The 22,343-nt window shown below is 54.7% G+C and overlaps 7 protein-coding genes across 7 annotated transcripts; 5 read left to right on the top strand and 2 right to left on the bottom strand.

Annotated features, from left to right (window-relative positions):
- Window positions 1–277: 277 nt before the first annotated feature.
- Window positions 278–1,815, top strand: NSDHL (Sterol-4-alpha-carboxylate 3-dehydrogenase, decarboxylating; the record flags this gene model as incomplete). The annotated part of the gene is made up of 2 exons (XM_032036348.1): window positions 278–518; window positions 575–1,815. The coding sequence occupies 2 exons, from the start codon at window positions 278–280 to the stop codon at window positions 1,813–1,815; spliced, it is 1,482 nt and encodes a 493-aa protein (XP_031884839.1).
- A 4,773-nt stretch (window positions 1,816–6,588) lies between these two features.
- CGGC5_v013586 (uncharacterized protein) lies at window positions 6,589–7,414 on the top strand (the record flags this gene model as incomplete). The annotated part of the gene is made up of 3 exons (XM_032036345.1): window positions 6,589–6,703; window positions 6,815–6,888; window positions 7,016–7,414. 3 exons carry the CDS (start codon window positions 6,589–6,591, stop codon window positions 7,412–7,414), a joined length of 588 nt encoding a protein of 195 aa, XP_031884717.1.
- A 727-nt stretch (window positions 7,415–8,141) lies between these two features.
- On the top strand, window positions 8,142–10,025 carry CGGC5_v013585 (uncharacterized protein; the record flags this gene model as incomplete). Its single annotated transcript, XM_066152945.1, has 4 exons — window positions 8,142–8,359; window positions 8,424–8,441; window positions 8,492–8,888; window positions 8,955–10,025. 4 exons carry the CDS (start codon window positions 8,142–8,144, stop codon window positions 10,023–10,025), a joined length of 1,704 nt encoding a protein of 567 aa, XP_066007590.1.
- A 2,837-nt stretch (window positions 10,026–12,862) lies between these two features.
- On the bottom strand, window positions 12,863–14,347 carry dmoA-2 (Dimethyl-sulfide monooxygenase; the record flags this gene model as incomplete). The annotated part of the gene is made up of 1 exon (XM_032036343.1): window positions 12,863–14,347. One exon carries the CDS (start codon window positions 14,345–14,347, stop codon window positions 12,863–12,865), a length of 1,485 nt encoding a protein of 494 aa, XP_031884743.1.
- Window positions 14,348–14,965: 618 nt separating this feature from the next.
- On the top strand, window positions 14,966–17,255 carry DUR3 (Urea active transporter; the record flags this gene model as incomplete). Its single annotated transcript, XM_032036342.1, has 4 exons — window positions 14,966–15,253; window positions 15,304–15,565; window positions 15,621–15,898; window positions 15,954–17,255. The coding sequence occupies 4 exons, from the start codon at window positions 14,966–14,968 to the stop codon at window positions 17,253–17,255; spliced, it is 2,130 nt and encodes a 709-aa protein (XP_031884742.1).
- A 1,585-nt stretch (window positions 17,256–18,840) lies between these two features.
- Window positions 18,841–19,629, top strand: CGGC5_v013582 (uncharacterized protein; the record flags this gene model as incomplete). The annotated part of the gene is made up of 1 exon (XM_032036341.2): window positions 18,841–19,629. One exon carries the CDS (start codon window positions 18,841–18,843, stop codon window positions 19,627–19,629), a length of 789 nt encoding a protein of 262 aa, XP_031884729.2.
- A 594-nt stretch (window positions 19,630–20,223) lies between these two features.
- On the bottom strand, window positions 20,224–20,976 carry CGGC5_v013581 (uncharacterized protein; the record flags this gene model as incomplete). The annotated part of the gene is made up of 1 exon (XM_032036340.2): window positions 20,224–20,976. One exon carries the CDS (start codon window positions 20,974–20,976, stop codon window positions 20,224–20,226), a length of 753 nt encoding a protein of 250 aa, XP_031884741.2.
- Window positions 20,977–22,343: the final 1,367 nt, after the last annotated feature.

The raw sequence follows: 22,343 nt of genomic DNA, 5'->3' as shown, positions 1-22,343 counted from the left end.
CGAGGACTCCAAATGTTTAGCGCATTGATCGGCTCGGGAAGCAGGTGCGACCGGCGAGGGGAGCTCGGTCTCGAGAGGCACCTGGCATTAAAAAGCTCCCGCCGCCCCCCTCATTAGCGTTGCGTCATGAAAAACAAGCTTCTTGCGCCATTATATCCGGAAATCTTCTTTGTCTGAAGCCGCCGTTAGTGTACGAAAAGAGCAACAACTCCACGAGGGGCAGAACCTTAGAGCAAGCAACGGTCAACCGGCGGCGCCCAACACTAACTAGCCCATGATGCTGGAATCATGGACTGCCAAACTCGTCTTCGGCCTAGTGGCGGCCGCGGTGCTGTACCTCTGGAGGATCAATTGGGCCATGTCGAATACCCCGCCTGAGGCTCAGCGGGTGTCGCCGGATCGATGGACGCCAGACCGAATTAAGCGCGTCTTCGAACGCATGGAGAAGCAGCCCATCGACTGGACACCACACTTACCCCCAAAGCTGGACAGACGCTATGTTATTGTTGGCGGAGCTGGTACGATGGCCCCTTTGATGATACCAATCTAATTGCGCTGACCGTCTTTGTCACAGGCTTGGTTGGAGGACAACTTGCGATTCAGCTGATTGCGCGCGGTCATCCCCCCGAGGCGATCCGTATCATCGACTTCCGCAAGCCCTTACGCGATGATATGAGCGAAGGCCCCGTGTCGCAGGTCGATTTCGCCCAGGCTGACATATCCTCAGAGTCAGCAACCTCTGCTGCGTTTGCAAAGCCATGGCCTGAGTCTGTCGCTCAGCTCCCTCTGACAGTGTTTCACACTGCCGCCGTCATCCGCCCGTCTGAGCGTAGCCCAATGGTGTACGACCGCTGCTCCCGCGTCAATACGACTGGTGCCGCTCACGTTCTTGCTGCCGCCAAGGCCTCCGGCGCCGGCGTCTTCATCTTCACGTCGTCATGCAGTGTTGCTCTGAAGCCCGTCAACTTCTTCAACTCGCCCTTCAAACAGTGGCCGGCGAACTTCGTGCAGGTGCTGAATGAGTTGGACTTTTGGAAACCTCTGCGTCCCCATGGCGAGTTCTTCGCCAACTACGCCAGGAGCAAGGCCGAGGCAGAGCGCCTCATCTGCGGTGCCAATGACATACCGGAAGACCCGTTGCAGGATGGAGGCTTCCGTACCGGCGCAATCCGACCTGGAAACGTCATTTACGGCCACAAGGATGACTACCTCATCGGCACAACTTTGAGAATGGCCAGCTTCCCGACCTTCACAGCGCCCTTCGTGCAGAACTGGGTGCATGGAGCCAACGTTGCGCTGGCTCATCTGCAATACGAAGCCGCTCTTCTCGGACCTCACGCGCACAAGGTGGCAGCGCGTCCATTTTTGGTGACTGACGGAGGGGCGCCTCCCACGTTCGAAGACTTTTACACACTCATCCGATCAGTGAGCGTAACGCCATTCCACGTCCAGTACCCCCCGCCTGTGCTTTTGCTGCTTCTCGCCCACTGTATCGAGGCGTATTGTTTGCTGCTTTGGCACGTACCAGTGCTGCAGAAGATCTTCTCGGAACCGAGTATGCCGCTGTACATGATGCAGCCGGCGAGTATAGCTGGCTCCGTCACTGCGCTGATCAACGACGCGGATGCGCGGAGGCGAGTGGAAGACGGCGGCCTGGGATATCAAGCCAAATGCACCAGCATGGAAGGGCAGTGTATGCAGCTGGTGGCATGGAATCGATGGGTGCGCAGCGGAGGCGAGGAAGTCAGGAATGAGAAGGGCCTCGTGAAGGACACCCTCGAAGTCGGCTTAGAACCGGTTGCGAGGAGAGCATGAGACATGATTTTGCATGTGCCCGATATGTAGAGGATAGATCTGCACACGAAGCCAAAAGTAGGAAGGCGAGCGTATTTGTCAAATAGAATAGAGAATCTCTCGAGGTTGCGAGTGCCTGTCAATGTGTTCCTCATCGCAGAAGGTGTCACGGCAACAGAGGCCGGCACAAGCCGCATATGTCGGATGGCGACGTCGGAAGATTTATTGCATGAGGTATTTGCTCCAGAAACGCGACTGGTTGTTGATTGGACGACGAGTGACATCTTGGTGCAGGACGGGTATCCGGAACCTCAGATCCACGTCCGGGCCCCACAGTCCCGGCCCGCCAAGTTGACGGCGTTGGGGGCGGCTGCATGGCGTGTGGAAGATCCCTTCTGGATCTATGACGATGGAATTTTCCACAATCCCATGTCAAGACGGTTGTGCGTCCGAAGCCGTCGCTTCCTCAGACTTTGGTGCCTGTTGTGCTGCTGGGGAAGACCTGGGGAGTACTTGTTCCATTGAGTTTTCGGAGGGCGCGAGTTATTGAGGTAGAATAGAGAAAGTCGCGCAAGCTGCGCCTCCCATCACGCCGCGCATCTATCAAAAGTCAAAGACTTGGCACGATGCGGGCTGGTGCGTTCGTAAGCTTCGTGGCGGGGTTGTTGGCGGCGACGTCAGCAACCCTCACGGTGTGGCAGAGTTCGTATCGGCAGCCTCGTGCAGGTCTAGCCCTCGTCTGCGAACAGAATCCGACGAAACTGCAGCAGTACACACACCACTTTTTCTTCGGGAGGTTGGTTGGACGGTTTCGTACTGGTTGGATGAAAAGGCAGCTAGACAATGCGGAGAATCTGTACGGCGCAGGCAGGTCCGAATGGTTGCTGGGGATGGCTAGAGCAACTTTGGGGCTGGGCAGGGAAAAAAAGGCCGATGAGACATTGGCTATTGGCCGCATACCTCTGGTCGACTGGAATTCAACCAGGAATTAATGTCGCATGAGCACGAGGAGCTCCATATTGGGCAGACAACCAGCCTCTCGGGAAACCGAAGCCGGTTCAATGCTTTCGGAGCCGTCGTTGCCGCGGGATATCAAATCGAAGAAAGACAAAAGTGATAACCGTCAGACGATTTCGGGAACACCAACCCCTCACGGAGCAACGGCGGGCAAAGAAAAACGGCTCCAGGATGTTGTTGATGACGATCGGTGGAAAGCTCGGCATGCAATTGGCCGTCATGATTGGACCAAGAGCTCGTGGTAGCTCCGCGCCCAGGACCGTGGGAGGCAGCTCACCGTGGTGTAGCGTGTGCAGGTAGCGTGTGCCACGGACGGTGGTACCCACGGCGGTACTACTGCAACAGCGTGCTTGCAGGCTTGGGCCTGTACGTAGGTGGACTGCTGGAGGTCCTGTATTGTTCTTTCTGACTGGCCGTTTAGCCGATTTGAGAACGTCTTGTCTTGATTTCAGCCCCGGTTTTGGTAGGGGAAAGGCGGCCTCTTTGACAACGCAGATTGCCAGTTGGTGATGGCGCTTGCAACGGCGCTGGAGCTTTGGGCAGGAACGTCCGTCCGTCGGCCGATAGGTGCTGGATGCCACCTCAGGGCTAGCGCAGCGTACCAACTTCGCAGTATTCGTCCTAGTAGAGAGTAGTTTCTTCTAGGTGCCAAGATGAGCAGCGATAAGGCACGGCAAGGAAAGAAAAATAAACTGGAGCTGGTGCCGGGTTCGACCGCAAAAGCCAGTGCTTAGCAAGCAGCGGGCATCGGTTTGCGGAGGCCAATGGCATCTGCCGTGCGTTATGGTTGAATGCTTATGAGCCTGGGGTGGTGATTATCCGTAGGGTGATTGCATTGCAAGAGATGTTTGAAAGCAAGGGGCCGCCAACAGAAACACGGAATGGCACTGGGATGCGGCAGGGGGCCAAATGAGCCAGCCCTGGAGAGCAGCGGCCAGAGACTGCCAAGAGCGAGAATGAGGAGGTTGTGATGTGAGAAGGGGTTGGTGAGGGCGAGGACTGTTTCGAAAGATGAGACGCTGTGTCTGCCAGAGTGGTAGGTGATGGCGATGGTACGGCACTGTGAAGTGCAAGTGCGGAGGAGGTTGTGTCGGCCGATGGTTGGAGTTGTGTTGTGCATGTGTCTTGTGTATTCGTCGGTGATGGTTCAGGTTGAGCACTGAACGCAGTCGAGTGCCCACTGAGGGGTTAGCACCAGCGTTCAGTGGGCGAGTCCACTGTTGGACATGAACGACGACGGGTTTAAGGCGGCGGACAAGAACCTAGCGGTCCACAAGGTGCAGTGGGTTGGGCCACTTTTTGCTGGGCGCGTAAGAAAAGTCATCGATGATCTGAGCCTGAGAGGGTTGTGTCCGGGTTCCTACCGGCAGTCTGGAGGAAACTCCGAGGAGAAGAGATGGGAGCGGTTCCATCCATTGAGAAGAAGAACAAGCAACAACGGACGCGACGGCACCACTGCAACAGGGAAATGGATTGCGTCCAGTTGATTGGCAATAGATACCCATGTCCCCACACGCTGCAGGTCTCCCGGGCCACGGCAACATCCCAAAGCTGCATATCTGTGGCTGGTGCACCCTTCTGAATCCATCCCCTCTTGGGACTAGCGCTGTCTTGCCGACTCCAGAAAAGGGCAACCAGCCAATAGCTTCGCAGCGCGGAGTCAGAGGGAAAGAACGGCGGAAGGTGGAGCTGTTTGGGTAACGTTAGCCCGAGATGAAGAGCCCGGGCCTGATGGGAAAATCTGAGTGGGAAAGGAAAAAAAAATCTCGTCGTCCCCCTCGGGCAGTCTATGATGAGACAGAGACCACCGAGGAATGTGATTTGAATAGGCTTGGCACTGCGACCGTCGCCTAGGCCCAATGAACATCCCATCCCAACCTGTCTGTAGTCCGTCCCATCAGGTCGCGTCCGCGGGCAGTAGCCGCTTTCAGTTTGTGTGTCGTGTGTGCCAGAGTTTGGATAGACAGGAGGAACGGTGTGGTCGAGGCAGGGGCGAATTCAATTGAGCAATGGGAGCACATCGTTGCCATTGAGGCTCGTGTCCGTACCGAACCAGCACCTCCCTCAGTCAGTTGGCAGGTTGCCTCGGGCTCTCGTGCAATGACGAGGGGGAACCTCCAGCTTGGCATGACCAACATGTGCACCGCCGGGGTTAAAAATGGAAGAAGCGAGAGAAAGATGCGACGAGGCGAGTGAGGCCATCACGAGGGACCGACGAAAGTTTCAGTCTCGGAGTCTCCAAAGTCTGAGGCGACAAGGGCCAGGCACCGCGGCAGGGGAGTCGGGGACAGCCTATGCCTGCCCAGCGCTGGCATCCACATGGCGGCGTGACGGTCCTTGCCAATTGGCGGGTGGGTGGTTGAGGGCGAGGCTTGATTGCAGCGTGTTAGTCTGGTGAAATTGCGCTGCAAATTTCAAACTTCGATTTGATTTCTTCTCGCGGCGCGCTCGCACCACACCAAAACAACGGGATGGCGCTGTCTTAGCTTTTTCCAGAGCTATTTTCTGTGCGAGGTTAGTTGCACAAGTGCCTCAGAGCTGCTGCTTTGGAGCTGCTGGCTGGTGTGCTGCAGCTGCGGCCACCCGCTTCAAGCAAAGCAAGCGTATCTGATGTTCGGATACGTACCACCCCGGCCAGACGGTTCGCGACCGCCCTTGCCGATAAGAGTCCGTCCCGGTGCGGCTTGTCTGTCTGTGTAGATGGGTATGATGACGGTCCATCGCGGTGAGTGAGTGAGTGGGTGGGTGATGGCCAGTCGGGCAGCACAGTTCTGACCTCGCGCCTTGCCTCGGTGTCGCCTTTCACCACAACAAGGAACGAGAAAAAGTCGCCCAGCACTTGACCAGAATGCGAATTTCTCGGTGGGAACTCGAAGAGATACGGCGGAGGTACGGCGGGCGCGTTGGAGAAGACACGCCAAGGCCGCGCTAGACACCACTTCCTGGTCATTAAGGTAGGTACCTGGCTAGGAAGGTTCCCCTCTCCCCCCCACCCGCCGTCCTCAGTGATGTGTGGACCCCAGCCACACACCTCACTGTTAGTGCGCTCACCCTTGCACGAATACACACCCTGTTTGTGGGCGGCAGCCAAGACCAGCAACCTGCGACTAAGAATCATCGTGGGAAGGAAGGGAAGGGACGGGAAAGCGAGGGAAAGTGAGGGCGAGCGGGCAAGCCGCAACACACCTTACTGCGTACGCACACGCTTTGATTGCGGCACCTGCCCGGCCGGCTTGCCATTCTTTCCCCCTTCAAGAGGGAAGGTGCGGTTTCTGTTCCACCAGGACACCCTGTAAAGCTGCACCTGCTTTCTAGTCCAGCCAGTATTCCCCATCGCGCTTACCGCATCGGAAAGACAGGCACGGAAAGAACGTGGGACTGGGGACTTGCTGGAACACCTGCCGCCACCGCTGTCGCTGTTGTTGCTCCAAAGGTACCTACCCAATGCCTACCTGCCTTACCGACCGACTGCAGAAGGTACCTTCCTACTGACTGCATGCTTGCCTCCCGTCATAATAAAACCACATCGTTGCCCATCTCGCCCTTCTGTTTTGACAGACCTCTTCTCTTCTCCCGTCCAACGTTCGTCAAACATCCCCACGAAGCAGATCAGGCAAAGAAACATCTTCACCGCCGTCTATCCGATTCTTGGACCGAATATTGCTTGCTTGCCTATCAGACAACGCTCCAGTCTTCTTCCGCCACAGAAATCAACCCAACAAACTTTCTCCGCACCACATCACCACACACCCAACAACAACAATCACCACCGTCAACATGCGTACTTCCTTCTCCGTTCTCGCCATCTCGGCCGTCACCGCTGTCTCTGCCCAGCGCAAGGTCTACTCTGCCGCTGACATCAATGTCGCCAATGTCAACCTTCAGACCAGAGGTATGTTTGCCCCCAAGAATACGAGGGAAAAAAAGTCCCGGCTCCTTTCATGTCCAGGGCCGGCCTTACCGATCACAACTAGACCTTGGTGCTAACAGACCATTTCTACAGCTTCCTGGTGCACTGGTGAGCGCAACGTCTGCAATGTCCTTTGCAACCGCGCCACTGCCAACGAGTGTGATCCCGTAAGTTGCCCTCTATTCCTTCAGACTGCGCCAATTGAGTCGCCAGTCGCCTCTGAAGTTGTCGCAAACCTGGCGCAACAATCCCAGCACCCATTGTGATCCGACCGAGCTAACTCCACCTTTGCAGGCCACCCTGAACTACACCTGCACCTGCTCCAACGGCACCGCTCCCGGACTCGAGTACTACGAGCAGACCCTTCCCACTTTCATCTGCAACCAGGCTTTCGAGGACTGCATCGCTGCCAACGTCGGCAACGCCCGCGGCCAGACCAACTGCACCGACTCCATCAAGTCCCAGTGCGGTACCATCGACGCCCAGGCCGATTCCGCTGCCTCTTCCACCACCACCTCTGCCGCCGCTACTGGCACCGGCTCCGGCTCGACTACCGGCACTGGCACCGGCTCCCAAGCTTCCCAGACCCCCGCCTCCTCCAGCTCATCCGGTTACGCCGCCCCTACCGCCGCTCCCCGCTATGGCAATGCTGCCGCTGTTGCTGCGATTGGTCTGTTCGCCTACATGCTCTAGATGCACATCTTCTAGATCATGGCTGCCCAATTTAGCAATGGCTTCGCCTTGAATACGAGGCGAGCTTGCAGCCGCTTTCACTTCTCTGTATTCACCTTCCCTACTACCCGATCCCGCGTGCTTGCCACGCGGCACCCTAATTTTGATGAGGAATACGTGGAATTATGCGATGGAGACGATGGATATTCCCACCCGTATGGTATTTTGAAGTTCGAGGAGGAGTCAGTGCGTTACGGGGGATGGGTCGTGTTACCCAATGTTTGCTATGCATTTCGCGTTTAGGCATGATCAAAGACAGTCAAGACGACGACAAAAGAAATGAAGAATTGGTTCTGCAATCCCCTGTCCCTCCTGACACGTTTCGGGGCCATCTGCCTTCCGCCATAGGCTCTTTGTAAGGCCTGCCCAACAAAGGTAGGCTGCCAAGATTCGGCCACGTTGTCAACGGTTCACTGATAGTGTTCTTTTACGACCCTGCAGACAGCTCAAAGGGCAATGACAGTTATTGTCTGATTCCCAGACAGTTCTTTTGCTATGTCAACACAATCACATTGTTCAGTAACCCGAGCTACACCAGGCATCGCGATGGATATAATACCCAGTGGTCGGTGGCCAGTATTGTCCCCCTGACAGCAAATCAACCAGCTCTTCGCAACCACTGCATCATTGACTGAAGCAGATCCATCTACCCTCACAGAAAACGCAACCAACTCACCCAAACATCACCATGCCTGGGAAACAGATAGCCGCAACTGCCCCTCGCGTCTCATTCGGCGTCGAGCTCGAGTTCTTTGTTGCATACGTTTTCGAAGGCAGCCCCGATCCCGACGAGCCCATCAAAAATGACATTCAGCCACTGTCTGTCGTCCCATACGACGAAGAATTCCCAGATAAGAGTAAACACAAGATCCCGGACGACTGGGTTCGCGAACAAATAAGAAAAGCGTTAATCAAAGCCGGCCTGCCCGTCTTCGGCAGCAAAGAGAAAATGGTCCCGGGATCCGTCCAGGCAAGCCATAGCGAAAAAGTCATGTCTGCATTCAGGATAGTGGACGACTGCTCACTCCGCGAATTCAGGCCTGAAAATTACTCGATAACGAAAGTCGAAGTGAACTCCCCCGCCATGTACGACATGCCAATCTCGTTCGATTTGATTCGCCTAGCGGTGAGCACGATCACGACCCAGTTTCGATGCCGCGTGAATCCGACCTGTGGCTTTCACGTACATGTGGGCAACGGTCTAACCGAGAGGATCGACCCGAGAACGCTGAGGAACTTTGCCGCGTTACTGTGGGCTGCTGACCCGTTCATCAGTAGACTCCACGCACCTTGGAGAGCGATCACGAAGTACAGCCAGTCGGCGCGCGTCAACGGGATCAACAGGGTGGGAGCTAACGAGGGCCCTTCTGATTGCCTCTTGGAGCAGTTGGAGAAGGGTCGCCCGTTTGGATTCCCCGCAAATTGGATGGGCAAGGTGAAGTATCTCGGGAGGGATCGATGGCTTGGTGAGTCTCTGGTTGCGGATGCTGACGAAGACAAGATGCTGCGAGAGATGGAGATGTACACAGCGGACGACGCGGCCGTCTTGAAGTCGGAGCCGTGGACTCATCGACCGCAGGTTCCCCCGCCTGTCGTAAACAAGGGGCCTGCTTCGAAGCCGACCGACGAGTTCGGGGAGCCGGTTATTGACTACGAGGCGCCTGTCCCGAGACCGGCGGACTTCGAGGAGCACAGGGCTTCCGCGGCAGAGAAGTTTGCTCCGCCGCGACCGCGGCCGTCGCCATTGAAGCGCAAGTACCCCCGCGTCCCCGGCACGATGAGGCGGGACTGCCGCGAGGACCCGGACTTCCTGAAGCCGTACCTGATGCGCTACGACGTCTATGGCCACGACGCCGGCCCCCTCGAGAACCCGGCGCCGCGCGTGGCCCCCAAGCGGACGGACGTCATGTCGGGCGTGCGGGACCTGCTGGCGGCGGACATGACGTCTGCGCAGATTGGCGAGATGATGCGCAACGTGATCGGGAAGCACGTCAACTACCAATTCGACGGGTACGCGCTCGGGTACATGCAGACGATCGGGGCGGTGGCGGAGCAGCGCGAGACGGGGCGGATGTTCTTCAACGCGAAGCACGACACGGTGGAGTTCCGCGAGGCGGCGGGGACGCTGGACATGGAGTGGATCACGGCGTGGGCCAAGATCTGCTGCCGGCTGCTGGAGTGGTCGCGGGACGTGGCGCCGGCGGAGTATATGGGCGTCATCCGGCTGCTGGCGTGGGCGCAGGAGGAGGAGGGCGCGGAGGGGGAGTACGATGTTGTTGACTTCTTGGTTGATTTGGGACTGGTGGCCGAGGCGCGGGTGTGTGAGGAGAGGTTGCACAAGGGGGATGCTGTGTTTTGGGAGTGCATGAACTTTGAGCCTGATCCTCTCCGGGAGGGGGCTGCGATGCACTTGTTGGATGATTGGGAGACGATAGAGGCGAATGAGGTGGATATGGGAGGGATGGGGCTGGCGGAGGAGGGGTTCGGGCCGCTTGTTGGGGAGATGGTAGGGCAGGTGCAAGGTGGGCAGGTTAAGGTGAGTGAGGAGGAACCTGATATTTATGATCCTTGACGCAGGTAGATTTTGTGGTGATTTTCTTTTGGTTCTTGGAGTTGGGTGCTATTGTGCCGTTCGGTAAGTGGGATGATGTTTTGAAAGACTTTTGAAAAATACAGTTTTGAAGAGCCTTTGGTACAACTCATTGGTGACAAGGAGCGATACAAACAGAATAGGCAGGTGAGCCGGACAAAGGATACCGAAGCTCCGGGTCACGGACTGCGGTGACCCATTCTCACCCGAGCCACGGCACCGTCCGGCCGGCGACCGGCGGAGTTTTGGGAAGGATTTTTCTGATTGGTCTATTACAACACCTCCAAAAACATAGTGCTGTGTGAGAGGAAAACATTTGAAGTTTGCACTGCGTAAAGAAATTTTAAAAAATGGTAATGTGGAAGTCGTCGGTATTGACCGTACCATGGTGGCAAGGTTTCTATTTAGATGTGGCACTTATCATCTGCATGTCCAATGCCAGCAAATTCGATTCGCTTATGTCTTCTTGTCCTCTTGCTCATGACACGTGCATTAATCTCTACAGATGAGGAGCAATGTCTGATCGACCTACTGGGAACGCGCGGATCGATCGGCCCTGCAGCGATGCTCTGTTTTGCTTTCTGGACGTTGTTGGACACAGTGTATGCTGTGCGAATACTTGACGGACGATGTGTGTGGCTCTGCCTCGATATGATCCCAGTGTTTCGGAAAGTCTCTTCGTCACGGAGCGTCTGGTTACACAACTGCCTAGAGCGTTCAACGAAGCAACACATCGCGGCATACACCAGTTAATTGTCCTGTCTAATACGGCCCCAGAGACGCCTCTAAGCATGTCTTGAATACATATTGAGAACGATGACGTTGGATGTTCATTGGCACTTGGAACGAGAGCGTTTAACTGAGTCGAAAAGAGCGAAGTGTGATAAGGAAAGTATTTAAGGATCCCGAGTCTTCTCGTCGTCTGTAGAACGGCACAATCCGGGCTTGATCCTTCGCCATACCTTAAGTCATGAGTAGAAGACTATACAGATTTAACGTCCTTTTGGGTCATTTCATGAGTATGTCAGATCTCGCTTTTCATGGGAGTCCGAGATACAGCGGTTGGCACTGTCCTCTGCAGAGTATACGGGCCTGCATATGTCAGTAAAGCAGAACCACACCGCTGAGCCTGTCTTTGAACGGGGAAGTCTTTCGACATGACTCCCTCTCAGTTGAGAGCATCATGGGAAGTTTCGCGTGTGTTCCGAAAAGTCATCATCGGTTGCGTTGTTGGCAAGAAGTCGAATGCGAGATGCGCTGATAACCATCATTAAAATACGTGTCCAATTGCAATTAAGCGTGAGTTTGATTACTCAAACACAACACATAACTCATGAGGATAGAGTCTAATTCACTGTAGATTCACACTCTCGCGCGTGATCTTAACTATATATCTGAAAGCCTTGATAGAGGAGACACTGCAGCACAAACCGGCGTTGTAGAGGACCGCCATTCTCAATCAGAGTTCTTGCACAGAGCGCGAAGTTGCGTCGGCCAAGTAAATTCCAGGTTTTGATGTCAATATAGCCCGAGGTTTATTGTTTAATTGCTGTCGTAGTCGGTCATCGTTTCTTCTAGAACACTTCACAGCCGACATACAGAATGAACAGTAGTCGGCTAATAGCATGGTAGCATCTCCAGTTTTCTCATACGCCTCCTTCCCGTACGACTCTAAATGATCTTACGCTTTTCGCTTCGTGTTCGCGATTTTGGGCCGAGAATTCAAAACACCAGAGCAGCTGTCTCTTTTGTGGGGAGTCTAAGCCGAAGATAGGGCGTAATTTGAGAAACTGTTTGGCGGCATGGCATAGGAATCAGACTGTAAATCGTGCTTAAGAATGCAAATTACTTTGCCTTCTCTTCAAAGCATTGGGGCGCTGATATGGAGCATCTGTTCGGGCATTTGTCTCAGCTATTTCCTGTAACGCTTTCCAGAACACCACGCTTGTGAATCACGGATAAGACCGACTTGTGGCTGGCCACTCATGCCTGGTGGGTATTCTTGACGATATCATAGGTAATGAAAGACGCCAGTGAAGCTTTCAGTGGTCTGAGACAAGAGCGGTGATGCCCATTTCGTGACCGTCTTGTCGCGATACGGATCACGAGTGTATTCAAATGCGCCAAGCAGCCAGTGTGTTCGCCGGTTCCGAGCACCGATTTGCGTCGCCATGGATATAATGCTAGAACCTGCAACATTTATAGCTTTCATAGGGACGTTGAGAAATGACCCGGATTCAAAATGTGCGATGTTTTCGGCTAGCTTGAATCATTTGATAGAACCTCATGGAAGCAAGGTTGACGCGCGAGATCTCATAGGGAAGCATGAATATCCATAAGGCGATGTCTCGACTTGGTGCGTGACAATGCGACAAGGGCCAGCGCCGCTGCGAAAGTTCTATGAAACCATGTGGAATGGGATGTAGTCATTTTTGGTGTTACTTGCGATGCTAGAGGTGTCGAAACCAGAGAGTGCGCTCATTGTCGTTTGTGTGGACTACTTCTTGTCGAGTATTCGGCTCACACGGGATGGGCCAGACTTACTGGCACAACTTTGTAGATTCTATTGAACCCTCAAGTTACGGGCATAATCACCCCAGCCAGCAAGAGTCCGTAGCCGCGAACACAAACCCAAGTAGGCAGCAGTCAGAGCGATAGCCTCAATGGATTGGTTTTTTCGGTAACTTGACGAAAGAATTATAGAAGGGTGTTAATAGCTTCTCCCAATGAAAGGGTTTATTTCTGGGTACATGAAATCCATGTGTAACGTGTAAGGCCACAGGATGCATATCTGTTGAATCCGTGAGACGCTTCAAAGACTAAAGTTGGCCTGATTTCTCGTCTTGCTTCCCCAAAAACGGTGGTCTATCCTCACCAGCCTGCCATTTGTACTTGCTTCCTGGGTGGTCTTCAGGCAGCCTCCTTGACCCAATGAACACTTCTCTTGCTGTCGCTCCCTCCTTCTCGACTTCAGACCTGAAGATTCCGCGCTTGCGCAGTTCAGGAAGCAAATGCTCGATGATATCCTCGAAAGTACCGGGGTTTGTAACATGAGCCAGGTTGAAGCCGTCAACATCGGCGCCTTGAACCCATCGCTCCAACTCGTCAGCGGCCGTCGTCGGACTGCCCACAATTTTGGCGCCCATACCGCCGATGCTGAGGTACTCGACGATTCGCCTCTTGGTCCAGGGGAGATTGTCTGTGCCAGGGACGGTATCTGACCAGCGACGAACGATGGACCGGATGCGAGGAGAGTCGGTCATGAGAAAGTCCTCGTCATCTGGGTATCCGGACAGGTCGACTCCCGTCCAACCGCCGAATAGCGCGAGGGCTCCTTCGGTATCGGCGTACTTTAGGTAGTCGTTTCTCTTTGCCTCGGCCTCTTCATCTGTTGCTGCCACGATAACGTTGATGCCCAAGATGATCTTGATGTGATTGGGGTCTCTCCCCTCCTCGGCTGCGATCTTCCGAAGATTGTCCACCGTCTTCCGGACGCCTTCTATAGTTTGACCGCCGATGAAGATAGCTTCACCATGCTTGCCTCCGAAACCATTTCCAGCTTCGGAGACACCAGCTTGGAACAAAAACGGCGTGCGCTGTGGTGACGGCTCGACGAAATGCGGTCCTGGTACCTCAAAGTACTTGCCCTTGTGATGAATCTGACTGACCGCATCGCTGGCGATGTAAGTCCCGCTCTCGCGATCAGCCAAGACTGCATCGTCGCGGAAGCTGCCCTCCCAGAGCTTGTAGAGCACCTCCAGATACTCATGGGCAATTGCATAACGCTCATCGTGTGGGATTTGCTCTTGCAAGCCGTGGTTTCGCGCGGCGCTGTCCAGATATGAAGTGACAATGTTCCATGCCAGCCGTCCTTCGCTCAGATGGTCCACCGTCGACAGCCTGCGTGCCAGAGAATAAGGCTTCTCGTAGGTCAAACTCGCGGTAACCCCAAAGATGAGGTTCTTGGTGGCCGCCGCCATGGCCGGAACCAAGTAGAGTGGGTCGTTGACGGGGAACTGCGCACCGGCGGCCAGGGCCGGGACCACGTTCGCCGGACCCTTGTACACGTCGTAGGGGCCCAGGGTGTCGGCGATGAACATGGCGTGAAAGCCTGCGTCGTCTAGCAACTGTGCGAGCTCGGTCCAGAATGAGAGTTTCTTGTATTGGTCGGTCTTGTTCCGCGGGTGCTTCCACAGACCCGGGGCCAAGTGGCCGGGGGTGTTCATTACAAAGGCATTGAGAATGATTTGCTTTTTGGCTTTGGGTGTGCTTTCGCTCAAAGAAGGGTTCGTCGTGTTGATCATGTTGAATATGTTTTCAAGCCAAGCGCTATTAGATTCTCTGAATGGAGAAAATTGCGTTCAACAGACGCGCGAGGACGCCGTTGCTCGAGTCTTGCGATTTACCGTCATAACTTTATCCTGTTATCTCGTCTTGAAGGATTGCCGATCGCGCGTGTTTTGAAACCACAAAGATCCAATAGGTTTGGCGGGATTACGCATGGGTGGCTCTTTCGACATATTGCACCATCGCACGCAACCGATTGCGATCTACCGAGACGTCGACCCCCACTCACGAAATCCTCCGATACCACCAACTTCTGCCACAACAGCCCCCAACTTGCTCCTGTGGTATGGACCCGGAATTGAATCTATACAAGTGAATAATCAGGGTAGCTCTCGACATGGATTGAGTTCACATAACGCAATGCGGGGCATCTAAGATGTGACCGAGAACTGGGCCTCTGGGATACCGATCTCGGGTCAAAGTCAAGCTTTGCACCCACGATCATTCTTAAGAGAGGGTGTTCCTGGGCCAAGGAGGCCAAGAATGGCCCACGGGTCCTCGAGCCAACATTCTGCCTGTAGTTGCCTTGGCGCACCTCTTTATTCTCCGTACCAAGAAAAGACAGGGCTTTGAGAATGTCGGTTCAGTTGGGCGTGTCAGGGGAGACCCTGATCCCCCAGTCGACCGGCTATGGCATGCTGATCGGGTTGGGCATCGGGTTCTGCGGTGTCATTCTCGCAGCCGTCAAGATCCAAAAGGCATACCTGGCCGAAGACTCGGGCACTTCGGAGATGTTCATGGTGGCCAACCGGTCTGTCGGAACCGGATTGACGGCGTCGGCGGTCTTTTCCTCGTGGATGTGGATTAACGAAACGGTTTTCTCGGCGGCTTTCTGTTACAAATTTGGCCTTGCAGTGCCCTTCGTACGTTCAACTCACTCTTCTCTCGAAGTGGTCACTAAAACAGTCATCAGTGGTGGTCAACAGGTCTCTGCTTCCAGATCGCTCTGATGGCGGCTCTAGGCGTCTTGGCAAAGATCCGGATTCCATACGCCCACACGTCACTTGAAATCATTCGAATGCGCTACGGCTGGATTGGGCACATTGTGTTCATTGTGCTCAATATCACGAACAACGTCTTTGGCTGTGCAGGCATGATCCTCACAGGTTCACAGCTTATTTACGGTATCTCCGGGATGCACTTTGTGGCTGCAACAATTCTCATCCCACTTGGAGGTTGGTATTACCTGCAGATTTAATGGAAACTTGAAACTAACGAGTTGCGATGTAGTCGTGCTTTACACTGCTGTTGGCGGACTCAAGGCCACCTTCATTACCGACTACCTGCACACGCTGATTGCTCTGGTCCTCATCATCTACTTCACGCTCAAAGTCCTCACGCACGATGCTGTCGGTGGCCTTGGAGGTCTCTACGACAAAGTTGTAGCAACGGCTTCGGAGAACATGATCGACGGTAACTACAAGGGGTCTTTGCTTACGATGAAGTCCCGAGATGCAATCATCTGGGGATTGATTCTGAAGTTTGGTAACTTGGCTCTTGTTGTGATGGTACGTATTTTCAACTCTAGTATCCCTATGACTATGAGACTGACCCTTTCAACAGGACACAGCCTTCTGGCAAAAGTCTTTCGCAACGGAAGTAAACGCCACCGTTCCTGGATACAACCTGGCGGCCGCAGCTATCTTTGGCATCCCATGGGGTCTCGGAACCGTCATCGGTCTCACTGCAAGAGCGCTTCACAACACGCCGATTTGGCCTGCCTATCCGCAAAAATTTACACTGGCGCAGGTCAACGCAGGACTTGTCATGCCTTACACCGTGAAGGCACTGATCGGTGATCAGGGAATCGACGCCTTCCTAGTCTTGGTCTTCATGGCACTGACGAGCACCGTCTCGTCATCTATGATTGCAGTCAGCAGCATCTTGTCATTCGACGTGTACAAGACTTACATCAACCCCAAAGCCTCAGACAAGAAGCTGGTGCACGTCAGTCATTTGTCCGTCGTCTTTCACGCAGTCTTCATTACTGCCATCTCACTAGCTCTGAACTACGGAGGCGCCGACATGACATGGATCGGCTATTTCCGCCCGATTTTGTCCTGTCCTGGTATCATTCCACTGGGTCTGACTCTGTGCTGGTCAGGTCAGACTCGCTTGGCAGCAATCGTCTCCCCCATCCTAGGTTTCCTCACCGGACTGGGCATCTGGCTTGGAACAGCCCACGTAATCTACGGCGAGATCAATATGAAGACAACAGAGGGAAGCTTGCCTGCCTTGTATGGGGCAACTGCTTCTTTCTTCTCGCCTGCTCTGTACTCGGTTCTGCTTTCGCAGTACAAGCCTGAGAAGTTCGATTGGAGGAGGTTCCTGCTCACAGAAATCGCGGAGGAAGTCCAGCTGAAACGAAGTACCGAAGCAGAGAAGGACACCGACGATGGCAACAACTCATCGACTTCCGAGTCACAACGACCCGCACCCTCCTTGCTGAGTCCCGAAAAGGCGTCGGACCCGGAACGAACGGCAGCCACGGCTGGAAACGAAAAGGCTCCAGCTGCGGTATTTTCAAGGGATGCTATTCTGAATGGCGAGGTCAATCTAGATGACGTTCGTCATCCGTTCGACGAAGACACGATCACGCTGCTGTATAAGTGGTACCGCATTGCCTGGTACATGTTCGTCGGCATCGTCCTCGTCACCTTCATTCTCTGGCCGATGCCGCTGTATCGCGACTACATCTTTGAGAAGACTTTCTTCAAGAGCTGGACGACGGTGGCTATCATCTGGCAGTTCTTTGCTTTCTTCGCGGTTGTAGTATACCCTCTGTATGACGGACGCTACGAGATTGCCCGAGGTGCGAAGGGTTTGTGGCACTCAGGGCGGGACCTTCTCCGGTCTAAGCATTGACAAGGGAGGAGAGATTTTCTTCTTGATGAAAAAGAGTATGACAGCAATGAACATTTTCATGAACGGTTATAATAAGTAGCCCGAATGCCTAATGAGGTTGGCTCTGTCTATAGACGTTAGACCTCCAGGAGTATTCCGAATCGTAGCATGTAGTAGCGACAGTGACATCGGTCTTCAGTAGGAAATTTTTATTACAACAGACATGGCGTGCGTAGCGGGAGTGGATCTGTATAACATGATCTTGTATATTTGACGGTTGAACGCGAACAACTACAAGCCCCATTTCTGCAATCTCCATCTCAATCTAGTAAAAGATCGGTTTTTATACCGCGCTGTAAGCATTCAAGCATAATAGTATTGCAAGTATAATAGTATTGAATGCCGTCCAGTTTCGTAGCCTGTTTCGAGTGTAAGACGGCATCATCAATGTTTACCTACTCTCAGGCAGCTGGCGATAAGGGGTCTTTTAACAGTGCTGATCACCAAGGTCTACATCCAGCACCACATAAATGTGGCTGGAGTTATTGCAGAGAGAAAGAGATGCCATCCTTGAGCCCATCCCATAGGCAGGCAGTACGAGCAAGGACCCCGGGTTCGGGTGTCTGATACTGATCAATGAGACAACACCAGCTTTCAGCTCTGGTCAACGTCATCGTCGATTGTTCTGTCGTTCTAACTCCCGGATAGGTTGGAGATAAAGGCACCAGAGTAGCAGCTGACTATATTCCGACGACGAGGCTTGTCAAGCCTTCGGGATTCTGCAGCTCTAGACGATAGCTTTAGGAGCACATTGACGGGGGGCATGCTTGACCAGCTGAGTATTTGAGTCTTGGCATACGAGTACGAATTCCATGAGCCCTTTACCCGAGACTGTTGGCTGGGGCGAAACTTGCAGACGCGTGGAAGCTCTATGAGCCAATCACCGCTGACTGCGTGTTCAGGAGCAGAGGCAAGAACAAGTTGGTTGGCCCGCACTGCTCGAGGCTTTGATCAGGTCCAGGCCTACAGGTCTCGAGGGTCAAGGCCCGAGTTTCAATGGCATTGTTCTCAGGCTGAAGAACTGGGCATTGTGGTGGCATAGAGAACAAAGAAGCGGGCCAGGCCGTGATCGACCACGCTGTGACAAGAATCAAGGAGAATTTAGTATCTGGGGTATAAGAGGCCTTGGATTACCTCACTAAATCAGCCTCGACATTTAGCCTCAGCCTCGTTATGGTTGAGCACCTGCCGACAGAAGCAAATATCGACCATGGCCGGCTTTCCTGGCCCTTCTGTCATTGACCGACTAACTAACCTCCCAGTCGAACTCCAGCACAACGTCTTGATAGAACTTCTCTCGACCAGCAGCCCCTGTGTCTTTGCTCTATTTGTCCCAGAATGGGGCGTCTGTTCTCACGGAAACGACCCAGTGAACGCCGCGTATGATCTACAGAGGACCGAAGTCTACACCCGGGGAGTTAATGGCGGTCAAGGGACTTTCGTGTCTGGTAACGTGCATCGCGAGGGGGACCACGTCTCGTTCCCTCTGAAAAATAATATCCCATGTCGAACCATCGAAGAACTCAAGTCACGTTTTCCTGCGGCCATGGACTGGGCTCTGAAAGACCTGGAGCGAACCCGACTTCAATGTTATCACCAAATCTTCCCACGAGCGCCCGACGATGATATAGGTAAGTACATGGCACACGGCGGCCTGGTCTTTGGTGAGTATGACCCCGTAGAACAACAAGACAAGCTCGACCACCCTCCAGCACCGACAGCAGAAATGCAGATGTGCGAGCTGCCGCGCCACCTGATGTTCCACAGCGTGCCCAAAGACCCCTGGTTCCGCCTCCGCCTGCGGCGCAACCCCGAGCCCAAGATCGGCTTCGGGATGCGGTTCTTCGTGGAGGCCGGCGCGAGCATGCTGCAGGTGGACTGGAGCGTCATGCCGCAGCTGGAGACGGTGTTCCTCGACCTGCGGTCGTACGGGCGCGGGTACCGCGGCTCCCGTGGCAAGCCGGAGGACGACGGCATCCGGCGCGGCGCGGCGGAGATGAGCCGCTGTCTGCGGCTGCAGGACCTGGTCATCGCGGGCCTACGGAGCGGCGGTAAGTATGTGCGGCCGCCGGGCTGGCAGATGTGTGACTGGGAGGTGGACGAGTGGGAGGTTGACGGGGAGGTCAACTGGGTCAAGGTGTTTTGCGGGGCTGTGAGGGAGGGCGGCCGGTTGGTGTTTATTGATCGCAGGGTCGTTGATGTGGATTGGGGGATGTGGAGAGTGAGGGCTAAGATTCAAGGTATGTTGCCCAAGGATCGCTCTCAGGAGAAAGGCGGCATGACCTACCTGGCTCATGTCGACAAGGTAATGGGACCGAAGGACACGAATAACTAGGTGAGTGAGCGGGGTTCTTTCTTTTTGATGAATCTCTTAATACTTGGTTGATTTGTAGCCATAATTCTGTCTTTTGGTTCGTCTATTCGATACACATCCTCCCAAGACCATTGTCCATCAGATGAGTTGACGTCAGATGGTTATGAGAGCCCCTCCTCTGACCAGCGCAGAGCCGCTCATGCGGGATCTACTCAGCATGCGCCTCATCGCGCATGCGCAGGAAAGTCGAAGGGTTGTTGGAATTGAAGCAATTGAAGCTGACGTTCTGTACACCGTCTGCCGGTCCTGTTCGCGGCTGCGCTCTCGCTAATGATGCTGCTCCTCAAAACTCAATCGCCTGGGGTGAACCCCCGGCATGGTGGCGGTAACGCCCAACTCCCTGCTCCTCGCCTTTCGGTAATCATATTCATTCTGTCATACTCATCAGCTCATGCACGTGTGACTCTCCCGCAAGCGTCGCTTACAAGTCGTCCGTCTCATAAGAAGTTGCCACTCATAATCCCAAGCCCAAGCCCGATGAATCTCATCGCTTGCACGACGACTCATCCTCAGACTCGGCTTGCTTCGTGAAGAACTGACTCTCTCGTGGGCCATTCACTCCTCGTCGGCAGGCTCAGGCTCAGCCAGCACGCGCATCCTCGAGGCCTCCTCCTCGGAGTCGCCCGGGGGCGGCTTGTTGGGCTTGATGCCCTCCATCTGCAGATAGCGCACGAGGGTCTTGGTGGCGCAGGTGAGGTTGGCGTCGCGCTTCAGCTCGGCGTACGAGATGTCGGGCTTCTCCTTGAGGACGCGCAGGACGGTCTTGACGTCGCGGTCGGAGAGGATGCGCGGGCGTCCGGGGCGGGGGCGGTCACGGCCGGCCTGCTGGAGGCGGTAGCGCGTGACGATGCCCTTGATGGAGGACACGGGGACGTCCTCCTTGACGGAGATCTCCTTGAGCGACATGCCCAGCTCCGAGAGGACGGCGATGCGCGCGCGCTTCTCAGGGGAGTACTGCGGCTTGCGCGGCTTGGGTTCCGGAGCAGCGCGTCGAGGCATGCTGGGCTTCTGCTCCTGCTGCTGTTGCTGCTGCTGTTGCTGCTGCTGTGGTGGCGGTGGCGGTTGCGGTTGCGGTTGCGGCGGCTGGGTGAAGGTCGCGGTTTGCGTGGGCAGCAGGAGCTGCGTGTAGTTGTGCGCGTGGCCGTGGCCGTCGTGGTCAGCGACGGGAAAGAAGAAGGCGCTCGTTGTAGTGAGTGCGACCGAGGTGTCGACTGACGACGGAGGCCGCGGTCGTTGGACAACGAGGTTGCTGTTTGTGAGAGGGAGTTGTTTGTTGAGATGAGATGAAGACGGAAGTGAGAACGGCATGTCCAATTTTTTTTTTTTTTTTTGCTTCACGGTCCGTGGATGACCCACTTTCTCGGGGTGGATCAGGGGTACAGCGCAGTTGTACTCGGGGTAGTGGATACGAGGGCTGCCTTGCCTTGCCTTGCCTTGCGGGCGGGGACGCACCCACTGGGGGCACAATGTTGATCTGATAGATATTGCGAGAATAAGCAAGGCGGCGTTGAGATCTGTCACCTTTGGGCTGTTTCTTTCTGGGCTTTCGGAGGGGAACCTTGTTGGAGCGATGACTGATGACTCTCTGCTGCGGTCCGTCACGTCAGCTGTGCTGCTGATGTATCCCCCTAAATCAGGTGATCAGACCACCACCTCAGACGCGTTCGGGCGAACTCGGCTAAACTCCGTATCAAGCGCCGCTGGGGGCGGCGGCCCGACGATAACTCTATCCCCGTGCTTTAGGCAGGTGCCTTACTAAGTACTTGAGGAGCTCGCTCATTCGCCCACGACACCAGGGCCTGGTCTTTTCATCCAACATCGCCTGCTTCTTCATGAGATCACCATCCTTAGGCAAGATGTTAGAATCACCATGACACCGACATGCTTCGGGACCTCCAGCGTGGATCTGCCTCTTCTCTTGGCAGGCGCTGCCAGGGGCCGGCCACCTAGGCGTTAGCCGCGAAGTCGCGACCGTGCCACCAACCATAGAACCACCGTCCTTTGAGCAAGGTACGCGTATTGCTCCGGCCGCTGATAACAACGGCGGCTGTCTGGTTGAAACACCCAAAAGGAAGGACTCGGTCAACAGGCGCATGGAAAGAAAGACAGCCAGGTCTATCGGCCGCGGTCGTTATCCCAAGACAGTGGCAGTGGTACTGGATACAGTCTAGCCATTGTCCACTACCACGATATGAGCACTGACGGTAGCACAATGTGAACAGACGGCCTTGTATTGTCTCATAAATCAACATCGAGTAAACACACAATGTGATATCTGATTCAGATGGCTTTCTTTTGCAAGCCGGTTCTTTTCCCTGTGGTCCGGTCATTTTTAACCCTTGCTTTTTCCTTGCCCCTCTTCCCAACAGGCGCCCCAACCAAGGAGCCCCCGCCCGTGGTCAGATACTAGTCCTCTTGCCGGCTGATTTTACGTCGCCGCCGGGAATCGTGGCTAGCTGAAGTGGCTCCCATCTTGAGCACTGCGTCATTCTTGGACAAATCCACGGCGAGGTGATCTTGGTGGACGCCACAGAAGAGCAAGCCACAGCGCCACGAATGTCCCATTCATTCATACGTGTGCTGAGTGTGCTCGGATCAATTGAATCAGCACGCAACTCAAGTTCTCCAGTAATCGTCCATCGATCTTGATATCCTACGCGGGTCCGTAAATTATT

Source organism: Colletotrichum fructicola (assembly GCF_000319635.2).
Source record: "Colletotrichum fructicola Nara gc5 chromosome Unknown KSG_Nara_v1_contig08, whole genome shotgun sequence".
Lineage (NCBI taxonomy): Eukaryota > Fungi > Ascomycota > Sordariomycetes > Glomerellales > Glomerellaceae > Colletotrichum > Colletotrichum fructicola.
Note: the sequence above shows the minus strand (reverse complement) of the source record. Positions and strands in the feature narration are given on the sequence as shown.